General features: G+C 39.8%; 1 protein-coding gene across 8 annotated transcripts in view; it reads left to right on the plus strand.

The window, feature by feature from the left end:
- Window positions 1–16,116, plus strand: part of ATP11C (ATPase phospholipid transporting 11C (ATP11C blood group)) — a 174,336-nt gene that overhangs the window by 148,961 nt on the left and 9,259 nt on the right. For 6 of the 8 annotated variants that reach the window (XM_078064936.1, XM_078064935.1, XM_078064940.1 and 3 more), the window contains 5 exons: window positions 390–517; window positions 5,678–5,813; window positions 8,112–8,177; window positions 10,434–10,537; window positions 13,655–13,808. In XM_078064936.1, the coding sequence (XP_077921062.1) occupies window positions 390–517; window positions 5,678–5,813; window positions 8,112–8,177; window positions 10,434–10,537; window positions 13,655–13,808 (588 nt within the window). Of the gene's footprint in view, window positions 1–389; window positions 518–5,677; window positions 5,814–8,111; window positions 8,178–10,433; window positions 10,538–13,654; window positions 13,809–13,922; window positions 13,989–16,116 lie in introns of all 8 variants that reach the window. The other 2 variants (XM_078064938.1, XM_078064939.1) reach the window with 1 other exon arrangement.

Consider the following 16,116-nt stretch of genomic DNA (forward strand, 5'->3'; position numbering starts at 1 on the left):
ATACTTAAAACTATGTAAAATATTAACAACAACAAAACCACGATGACACAGGCTGGCCACTGCCTATGCTTAGTCTCCCTGAGGGGTTCCAGGCTTATATTTAATTGGTCTTTGTTCACTGAGAAATCTTTTCAAAATCTGTTAGTAAATATTTGTTAGAAATAGACCTTATAGCATGTATACATTCTGAATAAGATCCTGTGGAAAGGGAGTATATATTAATATGATATATCACAATATGTTCATTTCTTTTCTACAGTTATCAGTGAGAGTGGCCTTATTTATAAACTTCTTTTGCTATCACGACAAACGTGAAAGGAAACTGTCTGGATTCAGCTTGTGGTTTTTCCAAACACATACGTTTTTTCTTCTGTTGTTTGTCATTTCAGCCACTGTATGATGCCGCTTACCTTACAATGTACAATATCTGCTTCACATCCTTACCCATCCTGGCCTACAGCCTGCTGGAGCAGCACATCAACATTGACACTCTGACCTCAGATCCCCGATTGTATATGTAAGTAGAGCACGTTGTTAAAAACCACTACAGACTTTCAAAATCGTGGATTTCTTTTCATCCACAGGTAGGAAGGACACAATTGCCCACCTGATTTGATTGCATGGTTCTGTTCTGAATTTTTAGCTACTTAAACTCTACCATTCAGTAGGAAAATGGTGTATGTCCTAGATGTAGGTCCTGTCCACGAATGTATGTGAACCATCTAGTTCAAAATCACTAACTGCTAAAACTTGAACCTACATTGTCATAGAGTTCTGGAGTCTCACACGAAGACACTTTATTTTAACTACCAAAAAAAGGGGGGGGCACACACGAAGATTTATAGAGTATTGATTCCTACCTATAATGGGTTGAACTGATATAATGTTAGATTTTCTCTTTTATTTTTTTAAGATTTTATGTATTTATTTTAGAGAGAGAGTGTGTGCGCACAAGTGAGTGAGGTCAGGGGCAGAAGGGGAGGGAGAGGGAGAGAATCCGAAGCGGACTCAGTGAGCGTGGAGCCCAGCGCGGGGCTCGATCTTATGACCCCAAGATCGTGACCTGAGCCAAAACCAGAAGTTGATTGTTTAACCGACTGAGCCACTCAAGTGCTCCGAGACTTAAACTGCCCCAGAAGCGTAGCTTCCTCTACTTTGTTAGCGCCGTTCTAAAACCTGTATTGCTGGGGCACCTGGGTGGCTCAGTCATTAAGCATCTGCCTTCGGCTCAGGTTATGATCCCAGAGTCCTGGGATCGAGTTCCACATCGGGCTCCCTGCTCAGCGGGAAGCCTGCTTCTCCCTCTCCCGCTCCCCCTGCTTGTGTTCCCTCTCTCGCTGTCTCTGTCTGTCAAATAAATAAATAAAATCTTTTTAAAAAAATAAATAAAACTGTACTGCTGAAGAAAATAACTCATCAAGCCATTATATCCATTTTGTGTCAGTTGTAAATGGATGCTTTTCTCTATGGATGGGGTACTTGGCCAGTTGCTTAACATACGATTTAATTAGGTTTTTATAAGTTAAGCCTGCACCTAAGGATGAAGATGTTAATTTATAGCAGATGATAGTCATTGCTAAATAATGGATAGCAAGTGCAGTAGAGCAACTCAGGTGGTTTATTTGTATGAAGTGAAGGTGCACAAATTTAAGGGATTTCTTTAACCAGTATGACTCATAAAAGTTATATTTAGTAATTGTTGGACTTAACTAGCTTTATGAAGTTTGTCATTATTTTAAAGATGGAAAAATTGAAAATTTCAAACATGCACAGTAGTAGCAAAAATACTATTAATAGAGTGAACTGCCCTATCCTCACTACTCATAGTTTCAATAATTATCAGTTCAGGGTTTATCCTATTTCATGAGTAACCCTGTTTGCTCTATTGCAGACTTATTTTTTAATAAATACCAAACATTATATAGAATAATTACTTCAGTAAGTATCTCTTAAAGATAAGGACTTTAAAAAAATAACAGTACCAAACACTATATAAAATAGTTATTTCAGTAAGTATCTCTTAAAAAGATAAGGACTTAAAAAAATAACAGTACCCTGTCATACCTAAAACTTTAACGTTAAAGTCCATAATATTATCATACATCCAGTCAAGGTTCAAATTTCTCCAGTTGACACATTTTTTTTTTTTTTTTTTTTAGATTTTTTATTTATTCATTTGGGAGAGAGAGCACTCGAGCATGAATGGTGGGGAGGGGCAGAGGGAGAGGGAGAAGCAGACTCCCTGCTGAGCAGGGAGCCCAATCCCAGGACCCTGGGATCATGACCTCAGCTGAAGGCAGATGCTTAACCATCTGAGCCATGCAGGTGCCCCCAGGTTGACTCATTTCTTTTTATAGCATGCTTGTTTGAATCAGAATATAAGGTCCATATGTTGTAGTTAGTTAATATGCTTCTTGAGTCTGTTTTAATCTGTAGGTTAACCTGGCAATTTATTTTTTGACAAAACTGGGTCATTTATCTTGCAGCGTTTACCCCAATCTGGAGTTTGCTGATTGCATTCTTCTGGTATTAGCATGTTCTTCTTTTCCCTTCATTTGTGGCAAGGGGATAGTTATATCTAGAGGGGAATCATAGAAGCCCTGGGAGAAATCTGACAGAGCATCAGCTCCCATGCTCTTTTTTTTAAATGAGGAACCACGGCCCAGAAATGACTCACCTGAGGACACATGGCGTAACTAGAGGCCAAATCAAGATCAGAATTTAGTCCCCCTGATGACTAGCCCCATGCGCTTCCCAGCTGCGTGGCGGTTTTCAAACACTGACCAGCAGTGTTTGTCTCCAGACAAAACTAAAGTGAAGTTCCCTAGCGCGGCTGCTCCGGCTAACGTGGGATTCGGGCAGCAGTGGGCGGAATCCCTCCCATTCAGTCCCAGCAAGAGCTCCAGCCAGCAGACCACACTCCAGTCCCCGCTCACTCCTGTCTAACTGTGTGACTTTGTCATGTGCCTCGGTTTCACCTTCGGTAAAATGTGGGTAACAGTAGCAGCCAATCCCAGTGTTCTTGTGAGGATTCAGTGAGTGACTACATTTAAACAATTTAAAACAGTCCCTGGCACATAGTTTTCAATTAGATGGGAGCTATTAATCTTATTCTAACACCCTCCTCCACATAACTTCAGGGCTGTGCTGAGCGTTTTCATACATCAAGAATGTTGAAAACCTGCAGAAAGCTGTTGAGTACCAATTATTTTAAGGGTGTCCATGAAGTTTGAGGTAGGGAACTACAGGTGGAGGTGATTTTCCAGAGGGTATACTTGCTACACGGATCTCAGCCTGTCACTGTACTGTAGAGTGCTCTGTTACTCCAGTTATTCCTTTGGAAACATGAAGCCCTAGTCACCCTCTGTGGCCCTCTCTGCAGCCGTACCACTTAATATTGTGGCTGGCATCGTGTGGCATACTACAAATTTCACCTGCAGGGACGTAGTGACTCAGGCACTTGTCAAATATTTTGTGACACGAAACGATCTATTTGGATATTTTCATGCTTTTAAGAGAAATTTAAATAGTAAACTGTCGTTCTAGAGAGGGAAGAGGTGTAGTTTGTTTCTTCTACAGCTTTAAAAGGTGAAAGAAAGGTTCCGGTACACCTGCCGCTTCCCATCAGAGGGAGGTGCTCAGGCCTGTGCGGCAGGGCAACTGCCCCCCAAATCTTCATTTTCTCTCATGTTCTCAGTCATGGCAGCTGTCATACTGAGTTTCCAACAGCTTTGTCATCCGTTTGAGGGCAGCTAGAAAGCCTTGAATGTCACCCAACATACCATGATCCCCTGCCCTTCTTCCCACGGTGTGTAAGGTAGCTCGCAGAGACAGTCTAGAAACACAGGATTCACTCTTGCCTCAGCCCAAATTCAGTGACTCGCAAAAGCCTCATGGACTGGCGGTTGCTGGGCACTCATTGATCTTTAGGAAGGGGGCGCCTGGGGGGCTCAGTCGTTGGGCATCTGCCTTCAGCTTGGGTCATGATCCCAGGGTCCTGGGATCGAGCCCCGCATCGGGCTCCCTGCTCAGTGGGGAGTCTGCTTCTCTCTCTCCCACTCCCCCTGCTTGTGTTCCTTCTCTCGCTCTGTCAAATAAATGAATAAAATCTTAAAAAAAAAAAAAAGAATCTTTAGGAAGGTGCTTCCCTTGTGGCTCCCAGTTGCCTTGACAATGTGACTTATGTGTGGGGGGAGCTTGTTTCTGAGAAGCAGCCACCTCTTTCCTTCTGCAGTTTTTCTAGGGCAAACACTGACACATTGCCATCATGCATCCCCCGAATTTCAAATTCCTTCATGCACCTGGAAATCCTATTAGGTAAAAGTTACATAATTGCCATGTTTTCAGAAAACCCCACAGTACTCAATACTAAGTGAATAAGGATCACTTGCATTTACATTATAAAGGTGTTTATTCGATAAAGCCAAGAGATGTTCTATATGGTATTGGCAACAGTGTGAGTGATGAGCTACCTTCTGATAAATGTTAAGAGCAACTTAAGGGGGGCCTGGGTGGTTCAGTCAGTTAAGCAATCGACTCTTGATTTTGGCTCAGGTCATGATCTCAGGGTTGTGAGATCAAGCCCCACGTCGGGCTCCTCAACTGAGCATGGAACCTGCTTAAGATTCTGTCTCTCCCTCTCTCCGCCCCACTCTCTCTCTCTTAAAAAAAGGAGCAATTTGAAATAGAAGCCAAAAGAATTCCTTGCACAAACCCATCTTCTTTCTGCACCTCTGCTCCATTAGAATTATCAGCCATATTTAACACTCTGACTTGTGCGTAGAAGATTGTGTTATTTTAACAGATTTTAAAGTTTCGATCCACCTACTATTTATGAAAACATGACTCTACAGCTTGAAACATTTGACTCAATTGAAAAAAATATAAAGGGTACCCTGAGACCTAGAAAAGGTTACATTCCCAAGAAGAAATCTTGATTAAAAGAAATATCTTAGCAATTGTAGTTGGAAAAGCCATGGTAGCTTGGTTGAGAGCATATGCATATGACTTGAAGTCAGGTCAATCTATGGCTGTATATCAGCGCGTCCCTTTACTAACTGAATGAACTCAGGCACACTCCTGCACTAGTGTTTCTAAATTTACTGCACATTAGAGTCACCTGGGGAGCTTCAGAAATATCCTAATGCCCAGGTTACGCCTCATGCCAGTTAAATCAGAATGAGGGTGGGAGTCAGGCATCAGTGTTTTTAAAGATCCCCAGGTGATTCCAGTGTGCACCATAGTTTGGGAACCATTATGATACATCTTTCGGAGTCTCATTATTTGTAAATGGGACTGACAAATACCTATCTCGTGTGGTTTTTTTGTGGATAAAAATGGACAATATATATAAAACTCTTAACCCAGTTTACTGACATAAAAGAAGTACTCAATAAATGGGAGCTAATTATTTTTGATGATGTTATTGTTGTCTGTGGCCAGGATTTTAAACTTAGTGCTTTTGACTATGTACTCAGTGCCTCAGTCCAGAGGCAATTGCACGGAGATGAACCTGCAGATCAGTATGGCCCTCCAGTCCCTCGGGGATGCCTCTCTTCATTATAACAGGGTCACGCCTCTGTGCACTTTTGGCATTTCACCGGATCTTTAAATAGACAGCCTACAGAGATTCACAGAGATTCATTAACCTGTGGTTTCTTTGTCCATTTCTCAATAGGAAAATTTCTGGCAATGCCATGCTACAGTTGGGACCCTTCTTATATTGGACGTTTCTAGCTGCATTTGAAGGGACAATGTTCTTCTTTGGTACTTACTTTCTTTTTCAGACTTCATCCCTAGAAGAAAATGCAAAGGTAAAAAAATACTTCATTACATCTTGGTATAGTAAGCATGGCTTATTCTTTTTCTATAGGTACTGGATTTATCATACACATAATCTAGCTGTAATCATTTTGTAAACTTTTTCTTGAGGTACAATATTTAGTTCTTAGAACTTTTTTAGAACAAGAGAAGTATTGAAGTAAGAAACCACTTCCCATGTGTGTGGCTAACTAGAGAGCTTCTGTGCAAACCTTCTGGAAGCTTAACTTGGCTATAATTTTTAATGGATGTACAGAGTTCTTAGGACCTCAGAATTTAGACCCCTATACTTTTCCTTTTTTTTTTTTTTTTTTTTTAAGTAAACTCTACCCTCCAACATGGGGCTTGAACTCAGGACCCCAAGATCAAGAGTCACATGATCTACTGACTGAGCCAGTCAGGCGCCCCCAGACTTTTCCTGTTTTAAAAGTCTGGCCCCACTCACTTCCTATTGATAGTGGCCTTTCGTGCTTGGACTTGAAGGGCATAGCTACTCTGTCTTTGCAGTGTTAGCCCGATAGTTAAAGGGACGGATTCCCTTCTCTTCCTCTTTCCCTTCCACATGGGAGCATAGTGTTTTCCAGAAAGACTATACTCATCCTACCAGTGCCTTCCTAGCAAGCGACTACATAAGTCAGCACCTGCAGTGGGATGATTTTCCCCTGGCTGTGTTCTGGGAGAGCATGGCTGATAGGCCAAGGTCTTGCCACAGCCACACGATGAGACTCGAGCCCACCGCTTCACCTCTGCTTTCACTATGTTCGTTCTTTGCTATTTCTGGGGTTCTTGTTTAATGGTTACTCATTCTGTATCCTTATAACGTGAAGCAAAGCAAAGGTTCAAAAATAATTTACTGAGTACAGTAACTGTCCAGAACCTACACAGTCAACATCTGTTACAGAAGTAATAGGCCCAATGACTATGAAAGATACTCTGAAATTAGGTACTACAGTCCACAACCTTTCTAATGTAGACTAACACAAGTCAGTTTAATATGAATCCCTTAGAAATATTAATCCCTGGGGGCGCCTGGTTGATTCAGTCAATAGAGCATGTGACTCTTGATCTCGGGGTCGTGAGTTTGAGCCCCACTTTGGGCACTGGGCGTAAAGGTTACTTTAAAAAAAGTATTAATCACTGAGTAACTGTGGAGGAAATAGATGTAGTACTTAAGGAAATGCACGTAGCACTGGTCAAGGAAAGTACCCTGCTAAATCTCTGCAGGCCAGTCATTTCAGCCTTCCAAGTCAGCTTTGGACGTCAGTTAAGGGATTAGATTCTGTGATCTCTCAGGTCCCTTTAGCATTATGGCTGATTCTGTGACTTTCACATTTGATTTTATTTGGCGCATAAATGATAAAGAGCTGATGATTTCTTAAAAAGAGCTTGCTGCAAAGCAGGTGGGTACTCTCCTGCGCTCCCGTTGACCTGGCTCATTTGCTCAGCAAACTCTTTGGGTGGCGCCTAGGGAGCTCCAGCCCAGCCTGTGTCTTATCCATTACCCATTTTGGGTTTGTGAAAACCAAATTAGACTTGACCATATATGTCACCATCCTTCTAAATGTTTGCTAAAATTACAGTAAGTGTAAGAACTGCTATCAGTGATTAAACAGAGCACCATGTATGATTTGATCAAATCCTTTTTTTTTTTGCTTCTGTTAATCTTAGTTTTTTTAATTATTTTTTTAAAACGTTTTACATTTCATTTTCTGTTTTAATGTTATGCATTCAGATCTTGACAGCATTTGGTAAGCATATGTGCCATTCATTGCCATAGTTATTGACTTGTACATGCTCCCTGCTTTTCTTTAATGTGCACATGCTGACAGCTCTAATATTTACTGCCAAAAAATTAGACTCTATTTTTAAAATAAGAGTCCATTTGTCTACAAATTAGTTCTCATTTGAGAGCTTTAGTTCTTTATTACAGAGAAAGCCCATATCAAACTCTGTAGAGCCGTGAATCATTCAAATGACTTGTTTTGATGAACATTCCTGTTAGTGGAATAGGGTTTTTTTTTCCTGCCTTTATTATACCAGTGTGTTCCCTGTTCGGTACTACACGGAGTAATGGAAATAAACCCTACCAACCGCAAGTGTGTTGTAGCTGTCCAAGAAAATTTAGGGTCACAGTAAAATCCAACATTTTGGCCTGATCTGTTGATCAGATACTTCCCTAAACATTTTATACCCATATCTTTAGCAGTTACACCCAAGATTAAATTTGCCTTTTTATTTTTGTAAGCAGGCTTGTGTATTCATGGTGCGTGTAATTGTTAAATGTTTTGCAGGTATATGGAAACTGGACTTTTGGAACCATTGTTTTTACAGTCTTAGTATTCACTGTAACTCTGAAGGTTAGATTTTTATTTATTCAAATATATTTAACACCACTTTTGTAATTCTTTCCGGTCTCACACTATTCTCTCTTTTTTGTCTTCTCTTTACTTGTATTGCAGGTTGTTATTCAAGTCTGAATACTTACTAAAATATGTATGATACTAGATATTTAGACGTTTGTATGCTATTTGTGATCCATTTTTTCCAGAATATTGTCTATCTTCTTTAATTTGTTTCATTTAAAAAAATAATTCATATACCATAGTTATGTTGAAAATCTGTTTCTTCTTTCAAGACAGTATAAGTAGTATATAAATAGGCTGTGCGTGCGTGTGTGTGTGTGTTTCTATGTTAAATACTTGAATAGTTTTAAGATTATGTTTACAAACACCAGGCCTCAAAGGAATGGGAGTACTTAAGACAGTTGAATAGGTATCCATGAGCAAGATATGTGTGCAAAAGAGCTCAGTAGTGATGAAATTTCATATAATGTATTTATCACTGAAATTTATCCATATTAGTGATGAAATGCATAACAATATACAGCAGGTAACATACAAGAATCATTGGCATTAACATGCAGCCATGTAATATACTCTGAAGCCTTGCTGAATTCTACCCTTGAGACTTATGAGTTGGGACTCTCTTATACTTGAAAGCATAATCAAATTCTTTTGATGATCATTCCAGTAATAAGCACCTCACCTGGGATCCAAGAATGAATAAATGCATTCCAGTATGCCCAGTGGTCAAAACTAGAATCCCAGAAGTATGATTGACAAAGAACCTCTAGTCATTTCCCCTCTAAGTTTTTATTCCTGATTCATTTCTCATACCAAATAGAACTAACATATGTTTGCATTTTTCATCTACTATTTCAGTAATATTGTAGGACTGCAAAAGAAGATGTTAAACAATTCATCTCCATTTAGCCACTTACTAGCTGCTATTTTTGGGCAAGTGACTTCGTTTCTCAGTACCCTCATTTCTTCTTTTTCTACAAAATGGAGATAAAAGTAGTACCTTCCTCTCTCAGGATTTTTGGTGGGAAGTCAATTAGTGAATACACATAAAGCATTTAGAGTGGTGTCTGGCACATAGAATGTGATCAGAACAATAGATGCTAGTTGTTGCTATTTATTATTACCTTTCACAGGATCATGATTTGACACGGAAGCCTCTCCACCTTTGTTTCCCCTGGTCTTGCATATGGCCCCAGGGCTCCCAAGTGGCCTTTGTAGTTAAAGTTGGCCTTACTGTAGCATCTTTCATGTGTCCCTCAAAAGACATTCATTCTCTCATCTTCGGATGGATATTATCGTGACCTTCTCCCTAGCAGCCCAGAGGTGGGAATTCAAGCCTGGTCTACATTAATGATGTTCTCAACATCCTGCTTATGAACAAGAAACTTAGAACAGGAGTCGAGGACCAGGGTGTCACAGCAAGTAAGAAAAAAAAAAACGGAGACACCACCTCCTCTTCAAGAAACAAATGCCCTGGATGTCAGTCCATGTGGCCCAGAAATTTTAAACAAGCAGAACAGACCATACTTTTTTATTTTTAGATTGCATTTGAAAATCCCAGGTGCCACAATCTAAAGAAACAATCAGCCCTGGCAGAAACAGGGAGGGATTAAAATCTAAGGCAACTGAAAATGTTATTAATTTAATGGATTAGATAACAGTTTTGCAATTGAAAGGCACACTACATAGTCAGGCCCATGATTCATTGCTACATGGTGCCTTTGCATTTAATAACCCCCATCTGTTGTGTTTGAGCTATCAAGACTCCTTTGTGTAGTTTGTGTAGTTTGTCTATTCTTCCTAACTAACCTTTCCCCCTCCTACTGCTTTTCAGTATACCTGCCTCCACCAGCTAGGCCTTCTGCTTTTATCATCAGCTTCCCAGCCACCACCACCTGAGGACCTGGGGCTCCAGTCTGAGGATATTACAGTTACCTCAATGCCTGCCCTTCCTTCAGTAGTGAGGAATCTGCAGCCCCATACCTACCTGCTACTTGCTTGATCACACCTCCAAGCCTGTCCTCTTGGGTCTGGAGACCTTGGAACAGAACTTAGCTCGTTCTTACCCTAGCTCTTTGAAAAGTCTGGATTCTGTTCTTCTTTTAGTTTCCCTCTCTTCTAGTTGCCTGGCCCAAGCGAGATCCTCGCATAGGTATCATAATGTATGCAAGTTCTCAGATAGCATAGTGTACTTAACTGCCTGGTGTAGTATGTACCCATCATGAAATCTCCTGTGTTGTATCTTTTCAGCTCGCCTTGGATACTCGTTTCTGGACATGGATAAATCACTTTGTGATTTGGGGTTCTTTAGCCTTTTATGTATTTTTCTCATTCTTCTGGGGAGGAATTATTTGGTAAGCAGCTGTATATGTGTGAGTAATATGTAAAAATAACAAAGTAGATATATGTATATGTACATTGTCTCTGCAAAGATTAATTATACTTTTTTAAAGTGTTGATTGTATAAGATGGCAGGTCTTCTGTATTCAAGGGCTGGAAGTTAATTTCAGGTAAGATTTCAAATGCAAGTATATCAACTTACACAAGTTATTCAAAAGTAAGTAGCCCCTGTCCAAATCTTTCCACTTGAAGGTATGTAAACATCTGTCTGTGAAGTGAAACTGCAAGTTCTAGCATGCCCTTCGATGTGATTTCCACTGGAAATAGTCATCCTCTGAAGTTTCTACAGGATACAGTAGCCAGTAGATACCCTATTATCCATTTGGATTCTGTTCTGTCTTTATGGTATATTACTGTCAATCTTGTCACTATACTTGTGCTCAAGGTAAAGAATATATACCACTTAATATTCAGAGGGTTGTATCTTAAAATCACATCTCATTGTTTTGGGTGGGGTAAAGGCGGACTCTACAATGTGGCCTTAAAGTTCATTGAGTTCATCTTGGTTCAATAGATGTTTATTCGGAATCTGTTGAGTGTGAGGCACTCTGGGAAACCAAGATGAATAGACTGTACCCCTCCCTCCAGGAGATTAGGATCTAGTGAGAGGGACACATAAGCTGTGATTGGGAGAGTTAAAAGGAATGAAAATAATAAGTTAGATTGTCATCTCCTTTTCTTACGCCCAGAGGCCTATATTTTGTTTTTAAATATCATAGGTGTTTTCATTTATCAGTGGCTTCTCTTGACAAGGGTGCCAGCAGCAGAGAGCATAGCATGGCTAGGGGAAGCCATAGGCTGTGATTCTAGGAGTACATTTTCTCACTGGACAAAACATTCCATGGTATCACGGAGATGTGAGGCCATGTTTATTGTCCCTTGAGCTTTAATTAGAAAAAATTCTTACTGTTTTGAAAAGCTTTTAAAATAAAAGCCTTAAGAAATAAGAATATGAAATACCTAATCACTTAAGCAGTTCCAAAAAGTGTAATCACGCATATATTGGGCACCTATAGAGGTAATTACTGAAGTGGTGAAGCTGACAGAAGTCTCTCTTTAATAATATACAAATTAATCAAAGTTGATTAACCACATGTAATATACAACCGTAACTCTGCCCAGAGCACCATAGTTCTGTCTATAAATCTGTGTAATCAACATCCAATGAACTAATGCAAAATTTCCGCAAGAATAAAATGTTTCTAGCAAACTAGTTTCTCTTACCACAGACTATTCCTTATTAATTAAAATAAATCCTTTAAATGATTAAGACCTTGTCACACCTGTTTCTAGTCATTAGCGATGCTTGCTAAAAATGAAATAGATCTATTTTTATTTTGTTGCCTGTAGTGCTATCCTTAAGTAGAGCTGAGTTGAGCTACTACATGAATATAAAATTATAAAGCAACTAGCAAAATATGACCAGAAACTGTGTGAGATTTCAGCTGATGCTGGTTTCAGCTATTATCTCTGGACACATTCAACCCTGAGGCATTGTGACACACCCCTCTGGGGTTTGGCCCTGAGAATGATGATTTCTAAGCTCCAAACCCAATCCAACAATAGTATCTTTTGTTTTTTACTCTTCCCCTCTAAAGCACCATAGGTGTCAAGATAAAGAAAAATCTAGAGCTGCGGGGCAGGGGAAACGGAAAAAAAAAGAAAAGAAAATTCTAGAGCTGTTAATCACAGAGTATTGTGGGTACTGTGTGGAATGTCCTATGACTAGTTGTTCGTTGTCTACTGGACCCTTATGGTCAGTTAACTGCCTAGAAAATAAGTCAGGGTGCCCTTCAGAATTAGAGTGAGGGTAGAGTTCTGCAGAATTCCTTTTTGGATGGTAGGGACCCTGGAAAACCTTTTTAGCCCAGACTTCATTAAATTCTCCATCTCGCTGTCGCCATACACCTAGAGCCAAAAGCTTGATTTTATTAATGTTACATAAGAGTGCACAAACATCGATTTTTTTTTTTAAATTTTATTTATTTATTTTTTTTTTTTTTTAAGATTTTTTATTTATTTATTTGAGAGAGAGAGAATGAGAGACAGAGAGCATGAGAGGGAGGAGGGTCAGAGGGAGAAGCAGACTCCCTGCCGAGCAGGGAGCCCGATGCGGGACTCGATCCTGGGACTCCAGGATCATGACCTGAGCCGAAGGCAGTCGCTTAACCAACTGAGCCACCCAGGCGCCCAACATCGATTTTTTTTTAACGAGAAACCAGTTTATCTTCAGTGAGCCCAGTGCGTAATATAATAAATGAGACAACGAATTATCTGCCTAGAGCTCCTAATCCAAGGAGAGTCTGTTGTGCATCCCAACCCTGATCAGCCACTTTGCACTTCCTCCCCCTCTGCTTCCAGCAACATTTAGCCTAGTGAGGCTCTCTCTGGCTCAGCTCGGGGAACTGGCTGTGCTTTTCTATGGCCACCAAACAGTTCAGTGGATGACTTAGAATAAAATCCAACATCAGAATGAGGGGTCCTAGATTTCTGGACTCCAAGACTTAATGTCCTCTTAGCAGTATTCTTCTGCCAACCTACTTGGCACACACTGGATACTCAGTATATATTTGTGGATAAGAATGGTAGAGAGAGAAGTTCAACAGTCCTTTCTATCTTTACATAGAGTTTTGGGGGGGAGCCTATAAAAATGTCTTAAATTTCTGAATGTAGAGCACAGTCCATTCTCATATTAACAAAACAGCTGAGGAAATAAAATGCTTGTTAGCATAAAAATCAACCGTTGCTCTTGAATATCTTTGAAGCTCCAGTATTTTCTAACGCAAATAAATATTCTCCAGTTGGCAGTTTTAAAGTTGATTGCTTGGTTGTTTTCAAGTCAGATGCATTTTCCTGTCATTCTTCCCCTTTAATTATCATTCCTTTTTTCCCTAAACATTAAGTAAATGAAATCTGTTCAGTACTTTTGGGATATTCTTAAAGAAAATTATTTCTATTAATGTGTATAATTAGAAGAGTCCCTTGAAATACAAAAGATAGTTTCAATTACACATCTGTTCATATGACAGGAACTGATTTCTTTTCCATTCTGTGTTTTCTTTCCACTCTAGGCCTTTTCTCAAACAACAGAGAATGTATTTCGTATTTGCTCAAATGCTGTCTTCTGTATCTACATGGTTGGCCATAGTTCTTCTAATATTTATCAGCCTTTTCCCTGAGATTCTCCTGATAGTATTAAAGAATGTAAGAAGAAGAAGTGCCAGGGTAAGAACTAAGTTTATAAGTTTATTTTTGGAAGGGGCGTCAGTATCTGCCATGAACTAAAAACCTTGCTTAGAGATTTGCATTAGTTACAGCATGTTAAACCCCTCCTTACAGGTTCATCACTTAATTTCCTCTTCTGCATAAAAAGTATAGTAAAAACTTCGTTATCCAATGCAGGTGGTAAGTAGATTCCTTAATAGTGTTCTATGTGACCTTTAGCAATCCATATGGAGTATCTCATATGCTCCATATGGAATTTTAAATGGAAAAAATGGGGTATTTTGGTTTTTTTTTAGCCTAGAATTTTCACACCAGGAATTTCCACACCAACATTCCAGCTTTAACCTTAGAAATTTCCCTGTGGGTTGTTTGCAGATTTTTTTTTTTCAGTTAATAATCCCAATTTGCTTCTTTCAAACCTTTCCCCTTCCTTTAATTATAGTGCTGCTTAATCTCTGTGTCGCTTCTAGCCCTGTCTGTCCAGAAGTATATTTGAACCAAAGAGAAATCCCTGGATGTGATTTCTGCATCCTTACCCTCCTGAACACACTTGCGAAAATTAAGATTGTTTTATGAGTGTGTTTTTATTTTTGCTGTTTAAATTGTTGATTCCTTGTGGGACTGAGACGTTACTACCCTCTGCTAGCCTAATTGTCTGATATCTTTTAAACATTTCTAAAAAGCCTTTAAAGTGAAAGGGGTAGATTAGCTTGGAAAAGAAGACTTCTGGCAAATTTTGACCAACAGGTTAATTAAATATGTCATATTCCTGCCAACACTTAACTCATTTTGCCAAACAGAACCCTGTTTTTATCCTCTTGACACCAACTCGATCATATGGCCCCTCCAAGGCAATATTTTCAGGAAATAGTCTAAGGTGTATCTACTGGACCCATTCGATCAAACTTGCCAACCAGTTTAGCCACAAAACTGGTTTCTCTGATGTTGGTTTGGGCCTATTGATTTGAGAGAATCCAGTGGTTGGCATCATGTAAATGTGAGGAACTAAAATGATTATAATGAGAACATCTTTAGTGACTGGCTGTGTTAAAGAGGACCTTCATGATTAATAAGTCAGTATCAGCCCCGGTGAAAGTCAATAGATTACCCTTGGCATAAGCCACATTGATTTGGGTATACCAAGCCGATTCCTGTACAGTTAGGTGGTCAGACCTGGCCTTACCTCGCTGTTTCTGCACTGCACCCACTAACATGAGCCTAGCTAGTTCCAGTAGACCCCTGACTAACTCCCTCCAGCCTGCTGTTTAGTCTTAGGATGGGAAAGTGGCATTTACCTGTCTGCGTAGCCCTTAATGTCAGTTGAACAGGGTTAAAACAGGTATGATACAACAGGTTTTTCCCAGAATGGCTCAAGTGGCCATTTATATCAAGCCAAATAAAAATTGTCCCTAGAAAAAGTAGTTTGGTGCCTTGTCATCCTAGACAGTTTGGGAAAGATCTCTGAGGTGCTCTTCTATCCCCCTTATTTGGGAGTACACTTTTGGGATGCTCCTAAATGTTTTTCTTATTTGGGTTAATGGAGCTCATGCTAAGTAATGGCTCACTCCCGGCTTCATGCTCTAAAGATGATACAAAAATCTCCGAAATCAAAACCTTCAAACATACCATCTTTATCCTCTTCCCGAGGCCCTTTCTTTTAAAAACAAAATTAGACACTGGCTGGCAGTGACTTTTACATAAATTAAATGGAGGGATGCTACAAACTAGTCACGGATAAAGACGTAAAACATTTTCTTTCCATGCAAACAGGAGATTCCAAACTTCTGTTGAAAGCATGAGGTTCAGCATGAAATTTGTTTGCTATGGGTTATGTCCGTGATAGGAGGAATTCTAATGTCTGTGCTATAGCTTGGCATGCTGGTGTGCTAGAACAATCAGGAAAATTCCCATAGTCACCTTCATTCATTCGATCATTCATTCATTTATTCCTACCCTCATTGAACCAGAACATGTGTTGAACCGCCTACTGATGAACATCTCTCTTTACATCCAATGTCTGAAAGGCTACATGGTTTTTCAGACTGTAGGATTTTTCAGAGTTGCAGATGAGACAAAAAGTTGTGGGCACTCAGCAGCACTGCCCCCCCTTTTTTTTTCCCCTTGTGAGAAAATGCAAGAGCAAAGTAGTGCATATGAATGCATAAAGGCCAACGGAAACGTGGCAGCCAAGGCTATTCTGATGTCACATCTGTTTATATAAGGCCCTGTTTGGCCATATCAAAGAAGCAGAAGCCACTTTGAAGATGAAGGAGAAAGAGTATCTTCATCACCAGCAGTTTGACATCCC

This window comes from Halichoerus grypus, chromosome X, assembly GCF_964656455.1.
Source record: "Halichoerus grypus chromosome X, mHalGry1.hap1.1, whole genome shotgun sequence".
NCBI classification, from domain to species: Eukaryota; Metazoa; Chordata; class Mammalia; order Carnivora; family Phocidae; genus Halichoerus; species Halichoerus grypus.